This window comes from Phaenicophaeus curvirostris, chromosome 2, assembly GCF_032191515.1.
Source record: "Phaenicophaeus curvirostris isolate KB17595 chromosome 2, BPBGC_Pcur_1.0, whole genome shotgun sequence".
NCBI classification, from domain to species: Eukaryota; Metazoa; Chordata; class Aves; order Cuculiformes; family Cuculidae; genus Phaenicophaeus; species Phaenicophaeus curvirostris.
This window is the reverse complement of record NC_091393.1, coordinates 123,519,377-123,542,008: the sequence shown is the minus strand read 5'-3', so window position 1 is coordinate 123,542,008 and position 22,632 is coordinate 123,519,377. Positions and strand designations below refer to the sequence as shown.

The 22,632-nt window shown below is 44.0% G+C and overlaps 1 protein-coding gene across 2 annotated transcripts; it reads left to right on the top strand.

Annotated features, from left to right (window-relative positions):
- Window positions 1-8,954: 8,954 nt before the first annotated feature.
- Window positions 8,955-21,159, top strand: LOC138717284 (WD repeat and coiled-coil-containing protein). 2 transcript variants are annotated; one of them, XM_069850751.1, is made up of 5 exons: window positions 8,964-8,997; window positions 10,148-10,194; window positions 12,693-14,571; window positions 17,711-17,828; window positions 20,105-21,159. In XM_069850751.1, exons 3-5 carry the CDS (start codon window positions 12,712-12,714, stop codon window positions 20,374-20,376), a joined length of 2,250 nt encoding a protein of 749 aa, XP_069706852.1. In that variant the 5' UTR covers window positions 8,964-8,997; window positions 10,148-10,194; window positions 12,693-12,711; the 3' UTR covers window positions 20,377-21,159. The 2 variants fall into 2 exon arrangements, with proteins under 2 accessions (XP_069706853.1, XP_069706852.1); XM_069850752.1 differs by lacking the exon at window positions 17,711-17,828 and having other exon boundaries at window positions 8,955-8,997; window positions 20,105-20,305.
- Window positions 21,160-22,632: the final 1,473 nt, after the last annotated feature.

The window sequence follows — 22,632 nt, the reverse complement described above, 5'->3', positions numbered from 1 at the left end:
ATGCCTCTGAGCTTATAATTATAATAAGGCATTTCGCCATCAGTCCGTCACGCTACCATTTTAATTTTTCATGTATTACTCTTCTATAGAACAATCTGAATCTTGAGAAGACCAGGAATGAAAGGAGGTTCTTTAAACAGCTCTCAAAGCTTGGTTTGCTGGAGACAAAATGGCAAATAAACTTCTAGATGACAAAACTAATTAGCTTCAGGGAGTAACTGGCTATAAAATTAAAAAACTTAGTTCTGTGACAGTTAATGGCCTTTTGGGCTTGCTGCACTTTGGTGACATTGTTTTCCCCTGCTGCATCATTCAAGAGTTACTGAAGGAGGAACTGATCTGTCTGCGTGCACTATCACCATCCAGCACAATTAGTCTGGTAACAAACGAGGACGCCAGTTCGCCTTGTTGGACACTTCATTTTGTAGGAAGAATTAGCAAAAATACACTACATATCAATTAAAATTTCATAATGTTAAAGAATAGCACCTCTCCGCCCTCCCTTTGAAAACAAGTGTTTAAATCACATACATGCAATTAAAAGTAGGCAGCAATCAAATGAAGAAATATTTGTTTTCAGGTACTGAAAAGGAGTGCAGTGCAGAACTATCTTATATAGTGTCTGTTGCAGGGCTGTACAGTTAACATTTAAAGTCATAAGAGCACTGGAAGAAGTGCTGAAGAGACTTATGCAAAGCAGAGGATAAATTTTCAGTTTTAGGTTGGATGGAGAACAGATGGAGAATCAGTGAAGTAGAGAGACAGAAGACAACTGTTCTATTAAGCACAAGCTGTACAGAATATTTTTGCACAAACAGTGATAAATGCATGTGGAAAGATAGACAGAGATGGTGCTAAACAAGAGGAGCAGACAGTAGGCTGTGAAAAGGAGAAAAGCATAGACTGAGAAACATTCACCATCTCCCAGAAGTGCTATTCTGTAGGGCCAAAATCAATGAATCCAGAAAAAGGGGAGTTGTTCAGATCACCTAAATATCACGAAGGCGCTAACCCCCTTTTTCAGGCTCCTTATTTCACCAGCAGAACAGACAAGCTCCTCTAGAAGAATAAGACCACTGGTGCTAGGCTCCTGTCCAGTGTCACCGTGCAGGGAGCTCTGTCTTTGGTAATTAAAACAGAGGAAAGCTAGGAAGACTAGAAGCTTAAATTAGAAGTCAAGGCAGAATGACAGCACTCAGTACGCCACATCAGTGACGCTCAGAAGACTAAATGGTGTACCAGCTCCTCCGAAACATTTCCCCTGTGGGGAATAAACAACATACCAGAAAGTCTAAACTTCCATTTTAATTAGTCTGCATTTTTATCCAGCGCATTTATATGCATCCTAGTATATTTTTAGGAGATGGTATATCTTTATTTAAAGCACAATCTGCTTCAAAGTAAAGTTAAAACTTACCTTATATTTTCCATAACTCTGCTGCTAAGCATGCAGCCGTCTGCCTTACTCTTCACGGTTTCTTATACTGTCCCACTGCTTGGGAAAACGCTCACAACACAAGCTCTACAACCCAGATAGCGTAGATAGATCTTCTGTTTTGAAAACTATTTTGTTAGAACAATAAAAAAATAATACGAAACTTAAATGCAACAAAATCAAAGCCAGCTGAAATCCTGCTGGCCTATCCACAATGCTGAATTTGCAAAATGAAATAGTGCTTTGATGTTCTTCATAACAACCAAGAAGTGAGAAAAGTTATTATGCAGGAAGTGTATAAAGTAGGCCATGCATGACCCTCAATTAGTCCTTCCCTTTTATCCTCTACTACTCCAGAACAGTATTATCCATACTCATATGAAGAATCATTTTGGACCTGATGATCCTTGTGGGTCCCTTCCAGCTCAGGCCATTCTATGATTTTCCTTTAGGACATTTTCAGCCACTGAAATACTAGAAATAGTCTCATCAAGCTTAGCTTCCTTTCCTCTGATTCTCACTTTTACCTATGTTTTCTCCGTTTAGACAATGAAAATAGTTTTAGCCAGCTTTACTTTGGTGTTTCCCTATCCTAAGAGAAAGCCACAAGCATTGGATGATCTTCCCTGTCCAATACATAGCTGAAGAGTCCTTCTCTCTAACCCAAGACAGTGCCAATTATTCTTAGGTAAATCCTGACAGATATTTGTCTGACTTGTTCTTAAAAACCCAACACATAGGAACGGATTTCAATTACGAAACAGTCCTTTAGACTTGGACTCATCTGACCTAACTTTTTAAGCATGTGAAGTCAGGAGAGGTAAATCCCAGGTGTTATGCAATTTCACACCTGTAAGTATGAATGTATTTTCTAAGATCCCACACAACAGAAATTAACTTATGTGTGTTTTATATATTAATATCAATTTTGTATGATTATATATTTTTCTAACAGACTAACACAACTTCACAATCTTTGTGTTAAACGCAAAACCACTTCACTGAGATTCTGTACTTCCCTGCCGGTGCTGTTATCCGACGGAGAAGCAGAGAACAGCCATTAGCTCCCTGCTGATGACATTTGGGTACCTCTCATGCGAGTTTTCAAAGTGTTCATTGCAATTCAGCCTCTGCTTGCAGGGTGCCAATACCGTCCTTGAACTTCACGCTTCCCTCTCCTCCGCTATTATTTGACACCTACGTGTGAACAGCCAGGTGTGATCAAATGTTTGGAAGGATGCGGTGCCAGAGTTCAGTCCTGGCACAGAAAAACTTCCTGCGCAGGAGGTGACATTTGCAGCGTTATCCAGACTTGCCAGTTAAAACCACTAGTACTGAGTGACCTCTGTCCTTTGGCAAGGATCCATCCTAATGTCAGCAGGCACCACAATATCTTCGCAGAGAAGGGAGGACGCAGCCAGGAGGGCAGCAAGTCTAAACACCACAGAGTAACGCTGCAGACAAAAATGAACCAAAGCTCCACACAAATGCCAACCATTATCATAGAATCATAGAATAACCAGGTTGGAAGAGACCCACCGGATCATCGAGTCCAACTATTCCTATCAAACACTAAACCATGTCCCTCAGCACCTTGTCCACCTGTGCTTTAAACACCTCCAGGGAAGGTGACTCAACCTCCTCCCTGGGCAGCCTGTTCCAGTGCCCAATGACCCTTTCTGTGAAAAATTTTTTCCTAATGTCCAGCCTAAACCTCCCCTGGTGGAGCTTGAGGCCATTCCCTCTTGTCCTGTCCCCTGTCACTTGGGAGAAGAGCCCAGCTCCCTCCTCTCCACAACCTCCTTTCAGGTAGTTGTAGAGAGCAATGAGGTCTCCCCTCAGCCTCCTCTTCTCCAGGCTCAACACCCCCAGCTCTCTCAGCCGCTCCTCATAAGGCCTGTTCTCCAGCCCCCTCACCAGCCATTAGTCGGTGAACCATTAGTTCACTTACAGAGAAGAGTCACTTCCTTCAAATCACAGTTAATACATTTAAAAAAATATAAAAGGCAGAACAGAAAGACAAAGCTCCCAAGCATTATTTTTAAAAATAAGACAAAATTCATTATAATGTCCTAATTTCAGCCATCAAAAAAAAAAAACCCAGTCTTTCGCCACGTAAGAAAAGCTCTAGTGTCCTAATTGAAATCTGGCTGTGGTGTGCTGAGGTGAAGTTTTCCAAAGCGACACTGGTGTAAGGATTTCTTGTTCTCCATTGGACCCTTGTTCATTCATCCTACAGTCACTGGATGGAAACGAATGAAGCCAAAAATGTATATGGCTAAAAAGTCCTCTCAAAACACTTTTAAAGTGGATCAGTTTCTCAGTTCAGCCTACAGCTCAGCTGTACATTTGTGCTGGCACAGAGGAGAAGACATCATGATTCTCAAGTCACATCAATGAATTATTAACATGCCTATTTGATACAACCTGATTTGTAGGCATGATGCTATTGTTTCTTTTGTTATCATTCCTTCAGAAACTTTGTTCACCTAAAAATAAGTCAAATACGTCAAAAAAAGTATAAGCCAAAATACTGTCTCCATTGCAAATTACTGTCAACATTTCCCTTGAACTTCAAACAAGCCATGATTTCATAGAATCCTAGAATGGTTTGGGTTGGAAGGGACCTTAAAGATCATCTAGTTCCAACCCCCTGCCATGGGCAGGGACACCTCCCACTGGACTAGGCTGCTCAGAGCCCCATCCAACCTGGCCTTGAACACCTCCAGGGACGGGGCACTCATACTCACTTTGTAAATATTCTCATGCTCATGTAACTACTGCCATCTGTTTCCACCTCTACCTTTCCTTACTAGCATTTTGTTTAGATATCAGTGATCTTGTGATTAACACGAAATGTAGCTATGCTGATCATCGATCATATACTGTTATCTCAAAACACTCGTACCCCTTAATAGCATAAAAGGAAACTGTGTGTGATAACAGTGCAGGATTAACCTAAGAAGCAGCAAAGATGAAAGTAGTGCTTTTGCTGAGGAGTTACACAAAAGGAAAATAGAAAATACAACAGTAGGAGATAGAAGTATCTAGGGTTGAATTGTTTACTGTTCTCACAGCAAGATTTGTAGAGAAGAAGAAAAAGTCTATACGTATGGTGGTGCAAGCAAAAGGGAGCTCCAGGTGCCTACTAGAAAGATTCAGATTTAAACAATCTCTCTTGCATGATACTGTTAAATACCTGTAAGGATGTGATTTGTATATTAGCTTCGTTCTGCACTAACCACATGAACAAGGATGTGTAATTTAAAAGAAGATGTTCTTTGCTGTGAAGGGGTATGCCTGAAAACGTCCTTGGGAAGTTTATCCCAAAGAAACAGTGTCACATCGAAAATCCTTATTTACAACGTAATGGTTTCACCCAAACCAATTTTAAAATAGAAAGACTCTCCAAAGTCTATCTCATTTTCAATACACATGATGTTATTTTGGTTTCACGTGTTATTTATAGTACACAACAAACTGTGTGACTAGTCAGGAGACTTTTACTTCCTAGCACTTCCACTCAAGTGGAAGTACATAGACATAGAGCTTCATGGTAGTGGAGTGGAAGGTCCTTTTTCCTGCCCCAAAGCAGAGATTTTGACAATTTGATTTCCATCCTTTGTCTTTTGCAGCTGTCTTTTAAATATTTGAAAACTCTTATGTCCATTATGTCTCTGTTTAGTCTTCTTTCTACTAAGCAACATCACTCGTTCAGTTTATCTCACAGACATCCACCCTGGACCTCCTGTTACTCTGTCTTATGCATTCAGTATTTCTCTTAAACAGCAAACCAGTTAGTAAAATTTAGTTGAAGGTCTGCTTCAGACATAGAAAAAGCAGTGGTGTAGGTCCTTACACACAGAAAAAGTAGCCTGTCACCGCGTGAACAACTGCAGGGGGTAACAAAACATTCCTGCAGGAGTTTTGCATACAGCCCATGCCCTCTTCCCAGTGGAGATAAGAATCAGCTGTTTGAAGCCTCATCTAGACAACAGACTTTGTCTACTTCATCTCTGCAATAATCAGCAAAGCGTTGGACCTGCTGAAGCCCAACCTGCAAGTGCAGGCTTCAGGAGACATGGAGCAGTAGCTGCTTCAGGAGATGAGGTGTGGTAGCTACAGCTGCAAAGAAAAGCAGTAATTCCCACTCCCTTTGTTACTGTCCTAATCCCCAACATTTTCACCAATCCTCTCCATTCCTCAAAGCCCCGAGAGCCACAAGGAAACCCCTGCAAGAACTTGTTCTATAGAGGACAAAGTCAGGTTTGATGATACTATGGAAATACTGTGACCCCTTCTGGCTTCACCCAGCCAAGTAGAACAGACGAGACACTTGTACATCTCGCACACAATGATCCTGTTCCCACATCCCATAACAATGTCTGCCTTTGCATAACAGCATGACATTGACTCAGGTCTAGGTAATTTTCTGCAAAATTGCTCATCTTATATTATCTTTATTACTAATCACCTCCCCAAATTAAGAAGAATCATTTTTAATCTAATAACAAAAAGCATGCAAAACATCTGTACTTCTTATCTACTGATCTTAGGCTTTACCACATCATATTTTAGGGGTCTAAATTACATGACAGTGCCTCATTAAGTTTTCCCACTAAGAAATACGATCATGAGATTGACTTGCTCCTTCAGCAGTGCCCATAACCTGGGTTACATATTTCTTCTTAAAAGTTTCCTTATGAAGTTAACATTAAGTATCCTCAAATTATCTTTTTCCCTTATAACATTCTGTTGTTTGAATATGTACATATGCAATAAGACCAAAGGAAAAAAAATCTACCGAGTGCATAAATAAGTCTGCAGTGTGTCTCTCCATCACAACCATTTCTCCTTCTTTCCCTGCCATTCTTTCCCACTAATGGGTATTCACAGCTCTTCTTTCTCAGACTGCCCCATGTTCTTATTAATGTTGTGCTTTGAACTGATTAGAAAAGCAGATGCTCAAATGCTACAACAAATTACGTTATGAACACACATCTATCCTTAGTGCAGGGACTGAGAACAGATTCTGTGAGACTGCTCAGTGTTTAAGGATAAGCCTGACTCAGTGTAAGCACATAGTTTGAAAAGACAAAATGTGTGCTTTAAATAAGCATGACCATAGGAAACGATTTCTATAATTCCAGCTTTTTAAACACTCTTCCTTGCAGAGTTTCATTGCTCCACTTTCCACCTTATCTACGTCTCCTCATGGATTCCACATCATTTCAGTCCCTGAAGGAACTATCATATGTATCAGCAATAAACAGCTTGAAAAGTCTGAGGGAAAAAAAAAGAAAATAAGAGATGTTTATGTGCCTTACAGCTGCTTGGAAACAGCCGTTGTGGTTATGCACATCGTGGCTGTGTGACTAGCCATGGCTAGCAGCTGCTGGCCAAGAACCCTACAGCAATTTTCATCCTGTTCTACATTGTGAAATAACCAGCCTGCGGTTACACAAATAAAACACACACTGCTGGGCGTGGAAAAAAACACCTGAACTGACTCTTGTTAAACCTTCCTTCACTAAATTAAGGTATTCCTTAGCTGTGATTGCTCTCGGCTGTAAAGGCGCTCATGCAACATAGCCAGGTCACCCCCTAGTGTTCTTCTTTTGCCAAGTTTGGGCTAGACACAGATCTGACCTCGCGAACATTTCAAATATGTTTTTTTCCCACACTTTGAATCAATTTGGCAGCCCCCCAAGGCACCTTTTCCAGTTCTTCAACATCCTATCAGAAGTACAGGTTTCAAAAATTACAATGAACAGACTGCTAAGCAGGACCAACTACCAACAAGGTGCCACAGTCTTGCCATATAATTACCTTCAAAAAGGCCTCAGAGACCTTATAAAACGTTATGTCCAATGCAATAAATCAAGACCAAGAAGTTTTCCTGGAGAAGTTCGGTATCGTGTTTCTGTACTTTCTTCACTGGGTTTAAATGCAACCACCCAAGTAGGAAAAAAACCCCACAAACCAAACAGACCCAAACCAAAGGAAGTGCATTACCTCATTTTGCATCTTTACCTTGTGCAGAAGGACCCAAACAACTCTGGAAAGTTGCAGGCTTTCTGTTGAGAGCAGTGTGGTGCCCTGCAGCTCCAGAGGTGTGAGCTGCCCATGGGCAGCGAGGCCAGGCTGCTCAAACGGCTGATGTCCCAAATCATGAGAAGCTCAACATGAACCAACATCGTGCTCTGGCAGCCAAGAGGGCCAACGGTGTCCTGGGGCGCACCAAGCACTGCATTGCCCCCCAGCTGAGGGAGGTGATTGTCCTGCAGTGCTGTGGCCCCACCTTGAGCACCGGGTGCAGGTTTGGGTGTCGCACTATAAATGTCTATAAAGATACTGGAAAGTGCCCAGAGGAGGCCACAGAGCTGGTGAAGGGTCCACAGAGGAAGTTGTATGAGAAGCAGCTGAAGTCACTTGGTCTGTTCAGGCTGGAGGAGATTGAGGGGAGACCTCATCGCAGGTCACTGCTTCTTCACAAGGGGAGGAGGAGGAGCATGCGCTGAGCTCTTCTCTCTGGTGACCAAGGACAGGACCTGAGGGTAATGACAGGAAGATGCCAGGGGAGGGTTAGGCTGGATATTAGAAAGAGGCTCTTCACCCAGAGGGTGCTGGAGCCCTGGAACAGCTCCCAGGGAAGCAGCCATGGTGCCAGGCCTGACAATATTCCAGAAGCAGGTCAAGGGAGGTGATTCTGCCCCTCTACTCTGCTCTCACTAGACCCCCACCTGGATCCCCCAGCAAAAGGAGGATATGAAACTGTTGGAACAGGTCTAGAGGAAGCCACAAAGCCTGGAGAACCTCTGTAATGAGGACAGGCTGAGAGAGCTGGGGTTGTGCAGCCTAAAGAAGAGAAGGATCCGAGGAGACCTTAGAGAAGATTCCATTACCGCAAGGGGCTACAGGAAAGCCGGGGAAGGACTGGATGGCTTTGAGCTCCCTTCCAACCCAAACCATTCTGTGATTCTGTGACTGCAAGCAAATGGACAATGTGCTCAGAGTAGATGTTGGGGTGTCCCGTGCAGGGACAGGAGCTGGACTTGACGAGGCCTGTGGGTCCCTTCCAGCTCAGGTCATGCTGTGATTCCATAATTCCATGATTCCATGGCTTAGTGGCAGATAGGAATGGTTGAACTCGATGATCTCTGAGGTCTGTGATTCTAGGATTCCTTGACTCTGTGATGCTGTGATTCCATGACCCTACGACCCTGACTCCACCACCACGACTCTCACACTGTGACTCTATGACCCAGAGGCTCTAGAACCAGGACGGGGAGGGGCGGCACGCACGCACGTACGCACGTACGTCCCTGCCCCAGCGCCTCTTGGGAGTTGTAGTTCCCGCGCCCGCCCCGTGCCGGGGTCCTAGAGCTCAGACCATAGAGATCAGGCGCGACGGGCCAGAACGCCGCCGCCGAGCGCCCCCCGGCGGCGGGGCGGGGCGAGGCCGGGCCGGGGCGGGCGGGGAGGCGGAGCCGGGAGGTGCCGCCGCAGGCAGGGCCGCGCCGGGGGCCGCCTCAGCGGAGCCGGGCTGGGCCGGCGGGCGGGTGAGGCTGCGGGCCCCGGCGGGGAGGAGACGCCGCTGGGCGGCTGAGGGGGGAGGTGGGGAATTTCGGTGCGGGCGGGCCCGCGCAGGGAGCGGCGGCGCGCGTGGAGAGCGGCGCGGGCGGGCGGGGAAAGCGGCGCGGGCGGGCGGGTTTGGCCGCCGCCGCCGTGTCCCGGTCCGTGGCGGCTGCCCCGGGGGAAGCGGAGCTGTGCGGGGCCTGTGCGGGGCGGCACGGCCTGAGGGCGCCCCCAGGGCTGCCCCCGCCACGGGGTGGGGCTCGGGGAGAGCCTCGGTGGCCGGGACACGCCTTGACACCCCGGGTGCCGCAGCCTGGGGGCATGTGGGTGAGCCCCAGACGCTGCAGGTCAGCTCTCTAATGCTTCTTTTGGAGTTCTAGAAAGCAAAACCCCTTTAACCGGGCCCGGGCAGCGTGAGGGAATGATCCCCATAAACCCCGTGCTGCGAGGCAAGAGCTGGGTACAGAATCATCGCATAGTGTGGGTTGGAAGGGGCCTCAAAGCCCATCCAGGCCCCCTGTCCCCACGGGCCCCACACAATGTGTTTCCCATTTACCTGCGTGGGTATAAATTGTCCCAGAAATCTCACGTGTGTTCTGTTCCTTTCCAAGGGCTCATTTGGATGTTATTATGAACTTTGTAACAGCCAGATCTCTGCTGACTGGAGCTTTGGAACCAGCGCTCTGCCTGACCTCGCGCTTTTAGATAGAGAGAGACTGCAGACGGGGCTGATATTGGTGGTATGAGGGCGTGGAGTGATGGGACAAGAGGGGATGAGTTTAAATTGGAACAGGGGAGATTTAGATCAGACATTAGGGAGAAATTCCTCACACTGAGGGTGGGGAGGCCCTGGCCCAGGTTGCCCAGGGAAGCTGTGGCTGCCCCATCCCTGGAGGGGTTCAAGGCCAGGCTGGATGGGGCATGGAGCCCCTGATCCAGTGGGAGGTGTCCCTGCTCATGGCAGGAGTGGAACTGGATGGGCTTTGAGGTCCCTTCCAACCCAAACCGCTCTGTGATTCTATAAGGTAACCTGCTTCAGTGCTTGGCTGTCGTGTGTAGTTAGATTTTTTCCTTAATAGCTGACCTAAATCTGCTGTGTTGAATCTAAGCTGATTATTATTTCACACTCTCTAGAGCAGACCTGGAGAATAACGGATCAGTGGTCCCTTGTCAGCGGGCTGGTGAGTGTTTGCAAGTTTCCACTCACAATCTTCTCCAAACTGAGTGAACCTGCTTCTCATGTTTCATAGAATCAGAATCGTAGAGTAACCAGGTTGGAAGAGACCCACCAAATCATCGAGTCCAACCATTCCTGTCAAACACTAAACCATGTCCCTTAGCACCTCATCCACCCGTGCCTTAAACCCCTCCAGGGAAGGTGACTCAACCACCTCCCTGGGCAGCCTGTTCCAATGCCCAATGACCCTTTCTGTGAAAAATTTTTTCCTAATGTCCAGCCTAAATCTCCCCTGGCAGAGCTTGAGGCCATTCCCTCTTGTCCTGTCCCCCGTCACTGGGCTCTGTTAAGCATTTCCATTATCCTTGGACTGTTAAACTCAGAACTAGGCGCAGTGCTCACGTGGAGACACTGTTCGCTTTGAGGAACTGGGGTAATTAACTCCCTTGTGCAAGGCATCCCTCTTGACATCCCTCTTGACATCATGGTGCTGTCTCATTTGGCAACGTTCTCACATGACTGAAGTATTCAATTTGTGATGCATTGTAATCCAGATCTTTTTTGCTATACTTTTACTTAGTGAATTATTCCTGAAGAGGTGTCCATAGTTTCTTTTTTTTTTTAACTAAGTCTATTATTTTGCACTTGCTATGAGTTGGGGAAGGAGTTATCTTGATCCTCAGAACATTACTTTTTCTATCCAATTTTAGTCTCTGAACTTCACTCTTTCCTTGAAGTTTGATGTCGTCCACAAATACTTAATTAAAGTACAGAGCAGTGCCAGGCCCTGCACATTGTGATAAACCCTTTCGGCTTGACTTTCTTAAACGCTTTCTTTTTGTTTTCCATATTTCCTATTAAAGCTGCAAGTCATTCTGTGCCTTGCAGCTCAGCCAAATCCTGCTGAGACTCTTAAGTGAGGAAACCACCAGTTCCTTTGAATCGGCTTCTGTGCACAGAGCAGGGATTGCTCACTGCTCGAAAACTGAAATCCTGAACCCTTCTGAAGTTTTAGTGCCTTGCGTGTAGCTTCTGGATGTCCCAGACACCTGGTTACAGATCACAGAGAATAATAATTGCAGTTTCCTATTCTCCCTCTGTTATGCTACGTAGGGACAATGAGAAAAGCTTCTCTTGAGACATCAGGTAAATCACGTAACCCATTCTTAGGAAACAGTGGAAAGAAGGTTTTCTGTGCTTTTATTTCCTACATGTGAATCAGCAATGTCTACTTTGTCAGACACTAGGAAAATAAGTGCTCCTACGCCAATATCCAAATGATAAAAATGTCCCCAGGATTACTGCAGAAATTTAAAAACAAAAAAAAGGCAGTGTAAAATGCAGATTTTTCTAGGTCTGTTCAGGCACAGTCAGCTGCCTACTGCTTTCATCCTACCCAGCAAGCAGTAGTGATCTACAAGGGGTGTTGTGAACTTTGGCAAAAAGCTGTGGAATCACTTGGGGTGAAAAGAAAAAAATAATCACTACATTAGGGGATGCTGAAGATTGAGTTGTTTATGTGCTGTCATAGTGTGGCTCTTGACAGAGGTAGAGGGGTCTGTCCTTTTCCTGTATTCTGAGTTCTTTTAAATTCTTTTCCCATTCATTTCCTCAGAAAAATCTGCTTTGATCCTAACTTTCTTCCAAATTGCATTTATTTTATTTGAAGACCTTTCTGGAATAACCAGACAAATGCCTTGTTCTCACCCACTTAATACAGGATGAGATTTACAGATAATACATTAATGCCTGGTTATACTTCTGAGAGATTACTTCATCTGGTCACAAGTGGTCATGGAAGCTGAGAGTGAGAGGCAATATTTGGAAAATTTTTAATAATGAAGTCATTATTCTGAGAAGCAGCAACCTGTCGATTAGAATGGGAGCATTGGTCTTGTGATGAAAATGCAGCAGATGAAGCCTGTGTAAACAGCAGAGTTTCTTTGTCTTAGAATTGCATTTCGGTGTGGAAACATCATAAAAAATGCTGGCCTCAGGGCAGGCTGAGGGAGTTGGGCTTGTTTAGAGTAGAGAAAGTTCCAGGGAGACCTTATAGCAGCTTCCAGTACAGGAAGGGTGGCTGCAGGGGAGCTGGGAAGGGGCTCTTTACCAGGGAGTGCAGGAATAGGATGAGGGGTAATGGTTTTAAGCTGAAAGAGAGGAGATTTAGGTTAGATATTAGGAAGAAATGTTCTCCTATGAGGGTGGTGAGGCCCCAGCCCAGGCTGCCCAGAGATGGGGTGGTTGCCCCATCCCTGGAGGTGTTCAAGGCCAGGTAGGATGGGGCTTGGAGCAGCCTGATCCAGTGGAAGGTGTCCCTGCCCTTGGCACTCGGGTTGGAACTGGATGATCTTGAAGGTCCTTTCCAACCCAAAACATTTTATGATTCTATGATTCACTGAAAGGAAGAGTCTGGCATTGGCAGAGTCATAAGCTAAATAATCATAAGGTATTTTCCTCTGCAATATGTTTTTTGTTTTCATTTCGTTCTGATTTGTTTAGATGACTCACATTAAAAATTATGGAGCTGGGAAAGGCAAAGCTTCTGAGAACTGGCCTTAATGCCTTACACCAAGCAATTCACCCTGTGCATGGTATTGCCTGGACAGATGGGAAACAGGTGATCCTGACTTCTCTTCACCTTCATAACGGAGAACCCAAATTTGGTGACTCGAGTGTTGTGGGTCAGTTTGAACATGTCCATGGACTCTACTGGGGCCCGGGTCCCCCTGATGCCCCAGCTCTGCTCGCCGTTCAGCATAAAAAGCATATCACCATCTGGGAGCTCTGTTTTAATGTTACAGAAAGAAACAAGCTCTTAGTTTCTCAGATATGCGACATCAGCGAGACATTTCCAGTGCTTCCCCAGGGCTGCGTGTGGCATCCGAAGAAGGAGATCTTGGCTGTGCTGACTACACGGGATGCCTCTGTCTTGCACTCGGTTCATCTCAACAACTCCAGAATTAAAGCAGATATTAAAGGCAGTGGTCTCATCCACTGCGCTTGCTGGACGAAGGAAGGCAATCGCTTAGTAGTGGGAGTAGGCAGTGCCCTTCATTCTTATGTTTGGGATGACGCTCAGAAAACACTGAATGCTTGTTCTTTTTGCCCCATCTTTGATGTGGGAGGCTACATCTGTGCTGTGGAAGCTACTCTGAATTTCCAAGTTGCAGTTGCCACTGAGCTTCCTCTAGACAAGATCTGCGGTTTAAATGCTGGTGTTGCATTTGAAGTTCCAGCGAGCGTGGAAACGGAGTCCTTCCCCTCACAGTCCAGCTTATGCGGTGAGGAAGAGTATTCCATGGATGGGGGGAAGAAGTCACTGGACTCTGAGAAGTCCTTGTCTGTTACATCTCCAGTGGATCTAACTCACATTCTTTCTAGCAAGCAGGGTGCCGATTCCAGCCCTCTCCTTCATCTGAGGCCCAAGGACTACCTGACGGGAAGTGGCCAGGATTCTTCGCATCTCATCTTGGTGACTTTTGAAAGGAAGGTTACCTCTACCAAAAAAGTTAGCATCCCAGGCATTCTGGTTCCTGATATCATGGCTTTTGATCCCAAAACACAAACTGTATCAGTTGCCTCCAACACTTGTAATGTTATTTTGGTCTATTCGCTGACTGCTTCTAATTTACCCAATATTCAACAAATTCAACTAGAAAAAAATGAGAAACCAAAAGGGCTTTGCTTCTTGACCAATAAATTGTTACTGATACTGGTTGGAAGACAAAAATTCACTGACCCTGCATTTCTTCCCTCTTCAAGATCAGACAAATATATAATCCGTTTGATTATTAAGGAGCTAATATTTGAAGTGGGTCCTTCCACATCTCCATTATTTAATGGGAGCTCCTGTTTGAACCTCTCAAGTGTACCTCGTGATCTCTCTACAGACGTCCACCCTCTCAGCCATGGACTCCTGATACCAGATCGTGCTGCTATTCAGTCCCCTACCAGCAGAAGGAAACTCATTGAAGAAATTAAGAGTCCTATTTATGAACAAAGCTGCTTGTTGAATGTGGGTGACCGTAAAGATAAAAAGATTTCCATGAATTTTCCTCCAGCTATTGAGTCTCTCGATGCCGAACCGGTTAATCGGACTCTGGCATTGTCTGCGACATCACTGGCGTCTTCGAACAAGCCAACATCTCCAAAAAGGCAGACAGACGCAGCTTTCAAAATACCAAATTCTTACAAGAATAACCTGTTGAGTGAAAAGGAGGCCAGTTACTTCTCCAGAAATGTGGAAAGACTGTCTGGAAACTTCACAGAATTACAGCATCATCTCTGTGAATTAACTGAGCTGCTAAAATCTGGGAAGAGAAATCTTTCAATGTACCCATCTTCTCAGGAACCCTCTTTTATTAACATCACCTGCCAGGTAATTTTAATATCGGAAACCTTAGTGATAAACTATTTATGGATGTATGTTCTTTGTATGGAATTAAAACACAATCTTTTGTTGGATTATGTGCATCCTTTAATGTTCAGAATGTGCATATTGAGCACATAGGGATGATCTTGCTGCATGCAGGTGAATCTGATACGGATCTTGTTTAGGAGTCTTTAAGCCTGACTTGGTTCTGTTGTCCCTCCCCACTCTTCCTATAATTGCATCTCAGTTCCTACTTACAGTTCTTTTAAAACTGCGCATTTGTATTTTTTTCTGATGGGAGATAGAATGAGGGAAATATTTCAGATAATTTTTTAAACTAAACTTAAATTAACGTATCTTTAAACTACAAGTATTGCCGTTTCATATGGATGCTGTAGTAGTGCTTTCATTCTTGCACAGCTCTCTGTGCCAGTGGTAAAAACAGAGCATTTGTGGGAAATATAATGTAATGTTCAATAGGATTAGCATCCCATCCTGTTCCTGGAGGTGGAAATAATGTTATGAGTCCTATTACTCTTCTGGCTTTCAGTGTTTTTTAAAGTGATGTAGTATTTGGGAATGTGCCGCTCCCAGGCTGCCTCATGCAAGGCTGAGCGCTGTGGCTCTGACCTGGCCAGGTGCACCTTCTGCTGCTGCTGCTGGAGCTCCAGAGAACCCACGTCTGACTCTTCAGTTGTAAAGTTAAAGACTTGTCTGACGCCAAAAGGCCAACTGGATCCTGGGCTGCGTCAGTAGAAGTGTGGTCAGCAGGGTGAGGGAGGGGATTCTTCCCCTCTGCTCCGCTCTCCTGAGACCCCATCTGTGTCCAGTTTTGGAATCCCAAACGTAAGGATGTGGATCTGTTAGAGTGGGTCCAGAGGAGGCCATGAAGGGGATCTGAGGGCTGGAGCACCTCTGCTGTGAGGACAGGCTGAGAGAGTTGAGGTTGTTCAGCCTGGAGAAGAGAAGGCACCAGGGAGACCTTAGAGTGACCTTCCAGTACCTGAAGGGGCTCCAGGAAAGCTGGAGAGGGGCTTCTTTCAGGAGCATGGAGTGATAGGGTGAGGGGGAACAGCTTTAAATTGGAAGGAGGAAGATTTAGATCAGACATCAGGAAAAAAATGTTTACGCTGAGCTTGGTGAGACCCTGGCCCAAGTTGCCCAGGGAAGTTGCTGCCCCATCCCTGGAGGGGTTCAAGGCCAGGTTGGATGGGGCTTGGAGCCCCTGATCCAGTGGGAGGTGTCCCTGCCCATGGCAGGGGTGGGACTGGACGGGCTCTGAGGTCACTTCCAATTCAAACCTTTCTATGGCTCTGTGAAGTTCTATGAAGGGAATGTTTCTGTGAGGTACCTTTCGAAGCTTTCTGTTTAGAAATTTAGACAAGTGAAGATTCCCATGTATGGGAATTGGTATCACTCTCCCGTCCTCCTGTGAGGACAATTCAAATAATGTAGACTGAAATGAAAAAAGAAAAATGCTTTAGCTCTGAAACTGAAATGTTGCTAATTAGTTTTCAGAGCACCATCTGAGAAGAAAAGGCACCCTTAGGGACACAATAGATAATTCTGTTCATGTAGCTTAAAAATGGATTTAAAATCAAATTTTGTGTGAAGGGCCCTTTCTTTGGCTGAGGGAACGTGCTTCCAAATCCCATGCTAGAAAGTATAAGTTACCTGATTATCAAAACCTGGCACAAATCTACTGGGTCTCTTCTAGAAGTCAGATTAATAAACCTTAGACAATAGAGTTAGTTAAACTGCTGTTTTCCTTTCAATAAGCTCTTATTTTTCAGTTTTATTATTGCATGAAGTTATTATTCTCAGCTTTTGTAGCATTGAAGTCTTGGGTCCTAGGTCATATTCCCTTACTCTCTTCACTGTCTTCCATTGGAGACTTTTAGTAGTTATGACAACTCTAATTTTTTAATCTAAATCTTTTAAATCTTAATTATATATGGGGCTTCACTCTGAAAAGCGAGTTTCTCTCACCAAATCTGGTGTCTCAATTATCTGAGGTGTTGGTTTGAAAGCCTACTTTAATTTGAGGTAGCACAGATTTTTGTCATGTTTTAACATTCAGCTCTTTATAGTTTGAAATTGAGATACGCATGAGCTTCTCCAAGAGCTTGGTTAACTGTACTTTATTGGAGTGCTTCACAAATTCAAGTAAGGCTACAATTTTACCTACATATTTTGATCACTGATGATCAGAAGCGTGAGGAGGCCCTGTCCCAGGTTGCCCAGGGAAGCTGTGGCTGCCCCATCCCTGGAGGAGTTGAAGGCCAGGTTGGATGGGGCTGGGAGCAGCCTGGGCCAGTGGGAGGTGTCCCTGCCTGTGGCAGGGGGTGGGACTGGATGATCTTGAAGATCCTTTTTGACTCAAACCATTCTATGATTCTATTCTATGACTCTATGATTCGTGGCAATAAAAGTGATTGACTTTTGAATTACAAGTGACGTTGGAAAGCCTGGCAGAAAATGCTGTGGTTTAGCTTCACTCAGAGTATTTTTGGTTCAAAAATCATTAACAGGTGAGCAGGGATCCTCACCTCATGTGCTGAGCCCTGTTTGTTTCTCTACTGCCCAAGTTATTAGCTGTATTTTAGAAAATTTTGAGGCAACCCCACATGTCCCAAATGAGCTGTATAATTGAGAGGGCAGGAGGCAAAGAGGATGTGTCCATCTCCAACCTCCCCCCTACCGTACACCCTCCGTGCTCATGGATGGCTCTGTCTACAGCACGGAAAAGGAGTCAGAATTTAACTCGTGTTTTTGTGAGCCAGACAAGCCCTTCTGATGTATTCATGTGTTCCTTGCCCCAAGCGCGTCCCTCACAGGCGGCAGGGTAAGAGTCAGGATTGCGCTGTGGATGAAGCTCATGGTTTCTTCAGCAGCAGTGCACGATTTCCTTTCCTGTTTTTCTAACATATGCTGAATTGGCACAGTTACTTGCTGCTGTCACTCACTTTGAGAGCTCAGACTTGAAAGTATAAATCTTGCAAATGAGACTGAATGAATGTAGCATTTGACTTTGTGTAAGTGATATCGTTGAAGACATCTGTGGTCCTGTTTTGATGAATGCCATTGTGACGTCTCTGCTTAAATACACATCACAGTATCTAATGATTCTTTCTTGAACTTACAGAGGCAGCTTTCCAGAAGTGATTCAGATGAAAGACGAGCTGTTATTCTTTGTGGTGGTAAACTCCGTCTAGATATAGTCCAGCAGATATTCAATCTCTCTCTTGTAGAAATGCAACATGGTATGTTGTAATTATCCAATAATACAAACACTTAAAACACAGGTGATGTTCTCAGTGAGCAGCAGCAATGTTCATAATCCCATCTGGAAAAAAATAACAAGGAATAAATAATGAAAGTTTATTGATAAAAGTTTGCTCATTTGTTTCATAATATCAAAATTCTTCTCTGGACTTTTACTGAGAAGAATCGTTTTTGTTATTAAAAAATGAGCGGAATTCTACATATTGATACCCTTTCCGAGTAGCTGGTTAGCAGGAAAATTACTGTCACCCAGTATTTTATGTATGTTTTTAGCTATTTTAATTGGAGAATTCTGAGTGATGAGGAGGTTAGAGCTGACTGGTGGGTTTAGATGCAGTTTTCTATATTTTAATGTGTAGTTACAGCACCCGATCTCTTAAGAAATCCTATAGTTTTTATAAACACAGAAGTAGCTCTGTATGTTTTAGCAACGCATTTCACTTCAGTTTTTGATGTGAAGAAAATTACCTTTCTTACCTGTTATCCATCCATCCCACGCACATCCTGTGTGTCCATCTGCCTGTCAGTTCCGAGCGCCTTGCTTTTGGCACAGATACAAACCTCCCTTTGGGCTGTGATCCCTTGCTCCTACAGGAATTCTCTGTCCTCTGTTCCAGCTGCTTGCCCACTGTGTCTGCTGCTTGTCTGCTCACAGATTACTGAGCTAGTGTCCCAAAGCCTCAAGGCTGTTGTTCGAATGTGTTCAGTATTCCAATACCTAGATGAAACTGTAGTCAGATCATTCATTAGTGAAAGAAGTGTGACCAGCAGGTGGAAGGAGGTGATTCTGCCTCTCTTCTCTGCTCTCCTGAAACCCCACCTGGGGCCCTACATTCTGGAGTCCTGAGCGCTGGAAGGACATGGATCTGTTAGAGCGAGTCCAGAGGAGGCCACAAAGATGACCAGAGAGTTCAGGGATAGGATGAGAGGTAACGTTCTGAAGCTGAAAGAGGGGAGATTTAGATTAAGCATTAGGAAGAAATTCTTCCAGGTGATGCTGGGGAGGCCCTGGCCCAGGTTGCCCAGGGAAGCTGTGGCTGCCCCATCCCTGGAGGGGTTCAAGGCCAGGTTGGATGGGGCTTGGAGCAGCCTGGTCCTCTGGGAGGTGTCCCTGCCCATGGCAGGGGGTGGAACAGGAGGCATTTTCATAGATACTGAATTTTTAATTTTTCAGACTGAAACGTTATTTTGAACTGTAAAACTTGAACAGCTGGTCTTTCTGGCAAGAAAAATGTTCCCATTAGCTGTATTAGTTTCAACTTCTCGTTTTTAGCTTTAAAATGTAAACAACAGAATTGGTTGCCCAGGAATGAGAAATCTACATGCATATGAGTAGCCTTATTAGATAAAATTTGAAAGCAAGCAGTGTTAGTGTAGGGTTCTTTATATATTTTACAAATATTACTGGGTAAATGGGAACAGTAGGAATGGTCTTTTCAAATTCCTGAACTGTATTGATTTTAAAGTTTGGTCCAAATGAGAAATTAAGCTGAAAGATTAATGGGTTGCGTGCTTCCAAGCCACAATCTTCTTGGGACCTTCCTTGTGACAAGAAGTTACGTAATGTAAATTTGCAAACAGATGGAAATGTTTCTCTGAATTCCCTCACTCCCCCAAGAGCTCCATTTTATTTCTTCGTCAACTTAATGGATGCAAGTATGAGAATTTTCTGGTTTATAGGAATTGATAGAAGTCAGCGTTTCAGCTTCAATAAACAGTTTCAGACTGTGAAAATAATGGTAGTGAGGATGTGAAATCAAGTAGCAAATGGACCAGAGGTATGAGGTTGTGTAGGAAAATATTTCTTCCTTGTATTTGTTGGAATTAATTATATTGAAATTACATCATAGGAGCAGTTTCTAAATTGTTTTTGTGATAATAATTTGTCATTTAATTTAATACATTTCTGCTTTTTGCAATACCTGCCAGGCTTAAGCACCATGAAGTAGCTTATGAATACCTGATTGAAAACAAGTCTGGATGCTTATGAATTCTGCGTTTATTACAGTTTTTTCTCCTAGTGGCAAAATTGGCCAGAAAGCTGTTTTTTGTAGTCGTTAACTGTCCTTTATTTTTGAGATTATACCACCCGTATCTCCTCACAGACAGATCTCCCATAGATCTCCCCGTGGTTTTGCCTAGAAAAAAACTGTAACAGAAGAATTTTACCTTTATTTTAGAAGCAATATGTTTTATACCTTAAACATAGGTAATACAGGAAAACTTATAAACAGTTATTTGCCTGTCTTCCCAGGTTCCTCTTGGATTGTTCTCACCACAGACAGTGAGGGCTTTGTGCCGCTGACATTCACCCCTACGCAGGAGGTAGTCATCCGAGATGCCAGTGCGAAGGGCTACAGCGCCCGTTCCTCCAAAACCTTGGACATCATCAGTTCTACAGAAGGGTGTCGAGCTGCTTCTTCCGAAAGTCTGGATATCACGAGTTCTTTGGAAGTCCTCAGAGACTGCCCCTCCAAGGCTCTAGACAGCAGTGGTCCTTCAGAGCAGCCCAGCAGTAACGTGTGATTTTTGATGGTGATGTCCTGCTTGTCTTATCATGGGAGACTTTCATTTACTGGATAGGACTGCAAATTCTAAACAATGGTCCCTCTCAAATCTCTGTTTGATTTCCATTATTCTTTTCTTGCACATTACTGTAAATTATTTATTTGATCCTTGGAAACATTCTTTTTTATACTGAGAAGCGTTTTTTTATTATGCCTCTTGCAGTACAGGTCAGATCTTTGTATCAGTGGTTGAAGACACGTGTTCTTACAAGCTTCCGAGTTGAAGTTTCTGTCTTGGTCTTTAATATGTTGGTGTTTTTAGATGATAGTAAAGTTGCGTAATAAAGAAATCCTCAAAAATGCTGCATTGCCCCCACTTTCCTCTCTTCTGTCAAAGCCTGAAATATTGCAGTGTTATTTAGAAATGGTGCCTGCAGAACTGCATGTGTTACAAAGGGTTTAAGCACTCATTTAGGTGTATGGAGTTTGGGACAAAGTGTGATCATGTGGAATATCAAAATCACTCATAAAATATGTGAGAACAAATGTCTGTCCTGGCTCTGAAAGGATTTTAACTAAATTGTACTTTTCTTTATACTTTTTATATGGCTGAGGACTTTGCAACCCATTTTCTCAGTCCAAGCTGCCTTAGCGTGAGCTGCGTTGATGCAGAGTGGGTTTATCAGACCCTTCAAGCTAGGATACCTTGGGTAAAGTAAGGACTGTATCATTTGCTGAACTGCAATATGAAAACCTTTATGAAAACCTTTTGTAGCTGGTATGCATGGTGAAATGCCACAAATGTATCAAGTATTATTTATTAATAAATCTAGTGAGATAACCTGCTTACTTCTTCCAGACACTTCATCAGAAGGGTTAGGAAAGATTACAATGAAAACAACCCAGAGACAAAATGTTAGAGATTTTTTTTAAACCTTGTTTTAATGAACACTGGTGGAAACAACCTCTAGGTAAAACAGAGATGAAGCTACATGATGAAGAACACCAAGGTGCGAAGGAAATCCTTTTGATCCTCTGCTGAATATGGATGATGGATGCTGGGTGTCCAAAGTGTATCTGTCTCCATCAGTGAAGCTGAGCAAGCGCCTTTCAGTTCCACAGGGCCTGAACAATCCCTCCTCAACCATCCAGCACAGAGCGCAGCAAAAATGAGGGCAGGAAGCTGAAGGACATGGCTGAAACTCAGAGTCCTGCCTAACATCGTTCAGGACAAGAACCAGATCAGGAAATAAGATTTATTTCTGCTTCTACACTTCTACAGCAAACGTTCATGTTTCCCTACCATCCAAGATCATCGCTGCTCTCCAGTTAGGATTAGAGACTGGCGCTAGGACCATTCCTTCCTGCATTGTGTGTTCATCTCTGGGTTCGTCAGGCTGCATCTTCAGAGACTGTAAATTCTCAGGTGCAACATAGCAAAAAAAGTCTTGTGCTCTGCCTCAGGGACAGATACATGTGCTGCTGCTTTGTCTTCTGAATGAAGTGTCCCAGTGAGTTAGCATCTGTTTTATGCAGCAGATTGAGTGCTTAATGATGTGAAAGCTATTGGATTTCATGCTTTAAGCCTATAACACACACACATTTTTGTAACAATAATACTCAGCACTCACGCTAGGCCTCTGAACCGTGGTCTTGCAGAGAGTTAAGGTGAAAATAAGATATTTGGTGCAGCATGACAAACTTGTGATCTCAAAAACTGCAGGAAAACAAAACTCCCTCCCTCGTATGATAGTTGTATGAATCCCAGTGACCTTTCCATCAACCAGTCTAGAAGTTTTCTGAAGGGAAAGTCTATTGTAACGTTTTGAGACTGTTTTATACATAACTATGATATGAAATTCATACGAGGTATGTGATGAACCACTGTACCTTAGACTGCCACTGGCTGTACTCAACTGCATGAGACTTTGAACTCGTTTGCCTTCTCCTCCTCATCTTCAAAGACCTGGATAACAAATACCAGGTCTAAAAGAACCTGAGTTTCCCTTAAGGAAACTCCTGCCCTCAAGGAGAGTGAGTTAATTTTGTGTTTTCTATCTACAGCCCAGAAAGGGAAGTAGAAAAGGAGATGAACAAGTGATAGCTGGAAACAATGAGTCCCCAAAAGCAGGGTGTAGTTTAAAACCTTTTCCACTTCTATTATTTTACATGCAATGCAGAAAGTGAATAGAGACGAGAGGATGCAGCAGGGGATTGAATCCAGCAGGGATTCTCATAAGGTGCAGGAGTGACTTAAGGAATTAGTACTCAAATC

Excerpts from the sequence above, each read along its gene's own strand:
- LOC138717284 (XM_069850751.1), top strand. The coding sequence starts at position 12,712 with ATGGAGCTGGGAAAGGCAAAGCTTCTGAGAACTGGCCTTAATGCCTTA. Across the intron at positions 14,572-17,710 it reads TTATTAACATCACCTGCCAG|AGGCAGCTTTCCAGAAGTGA; the intron begins GTAATTTTAATA and ends TTGAACTTACAG. Across the intron at positions 17,829-20,104 it reads TCTTGTAGAAATGCAACATG|GTTCCTCTTGGATTGTTCTC; the intron begins GTATGTTGTAAT and ends CTGTCTTCCCAG.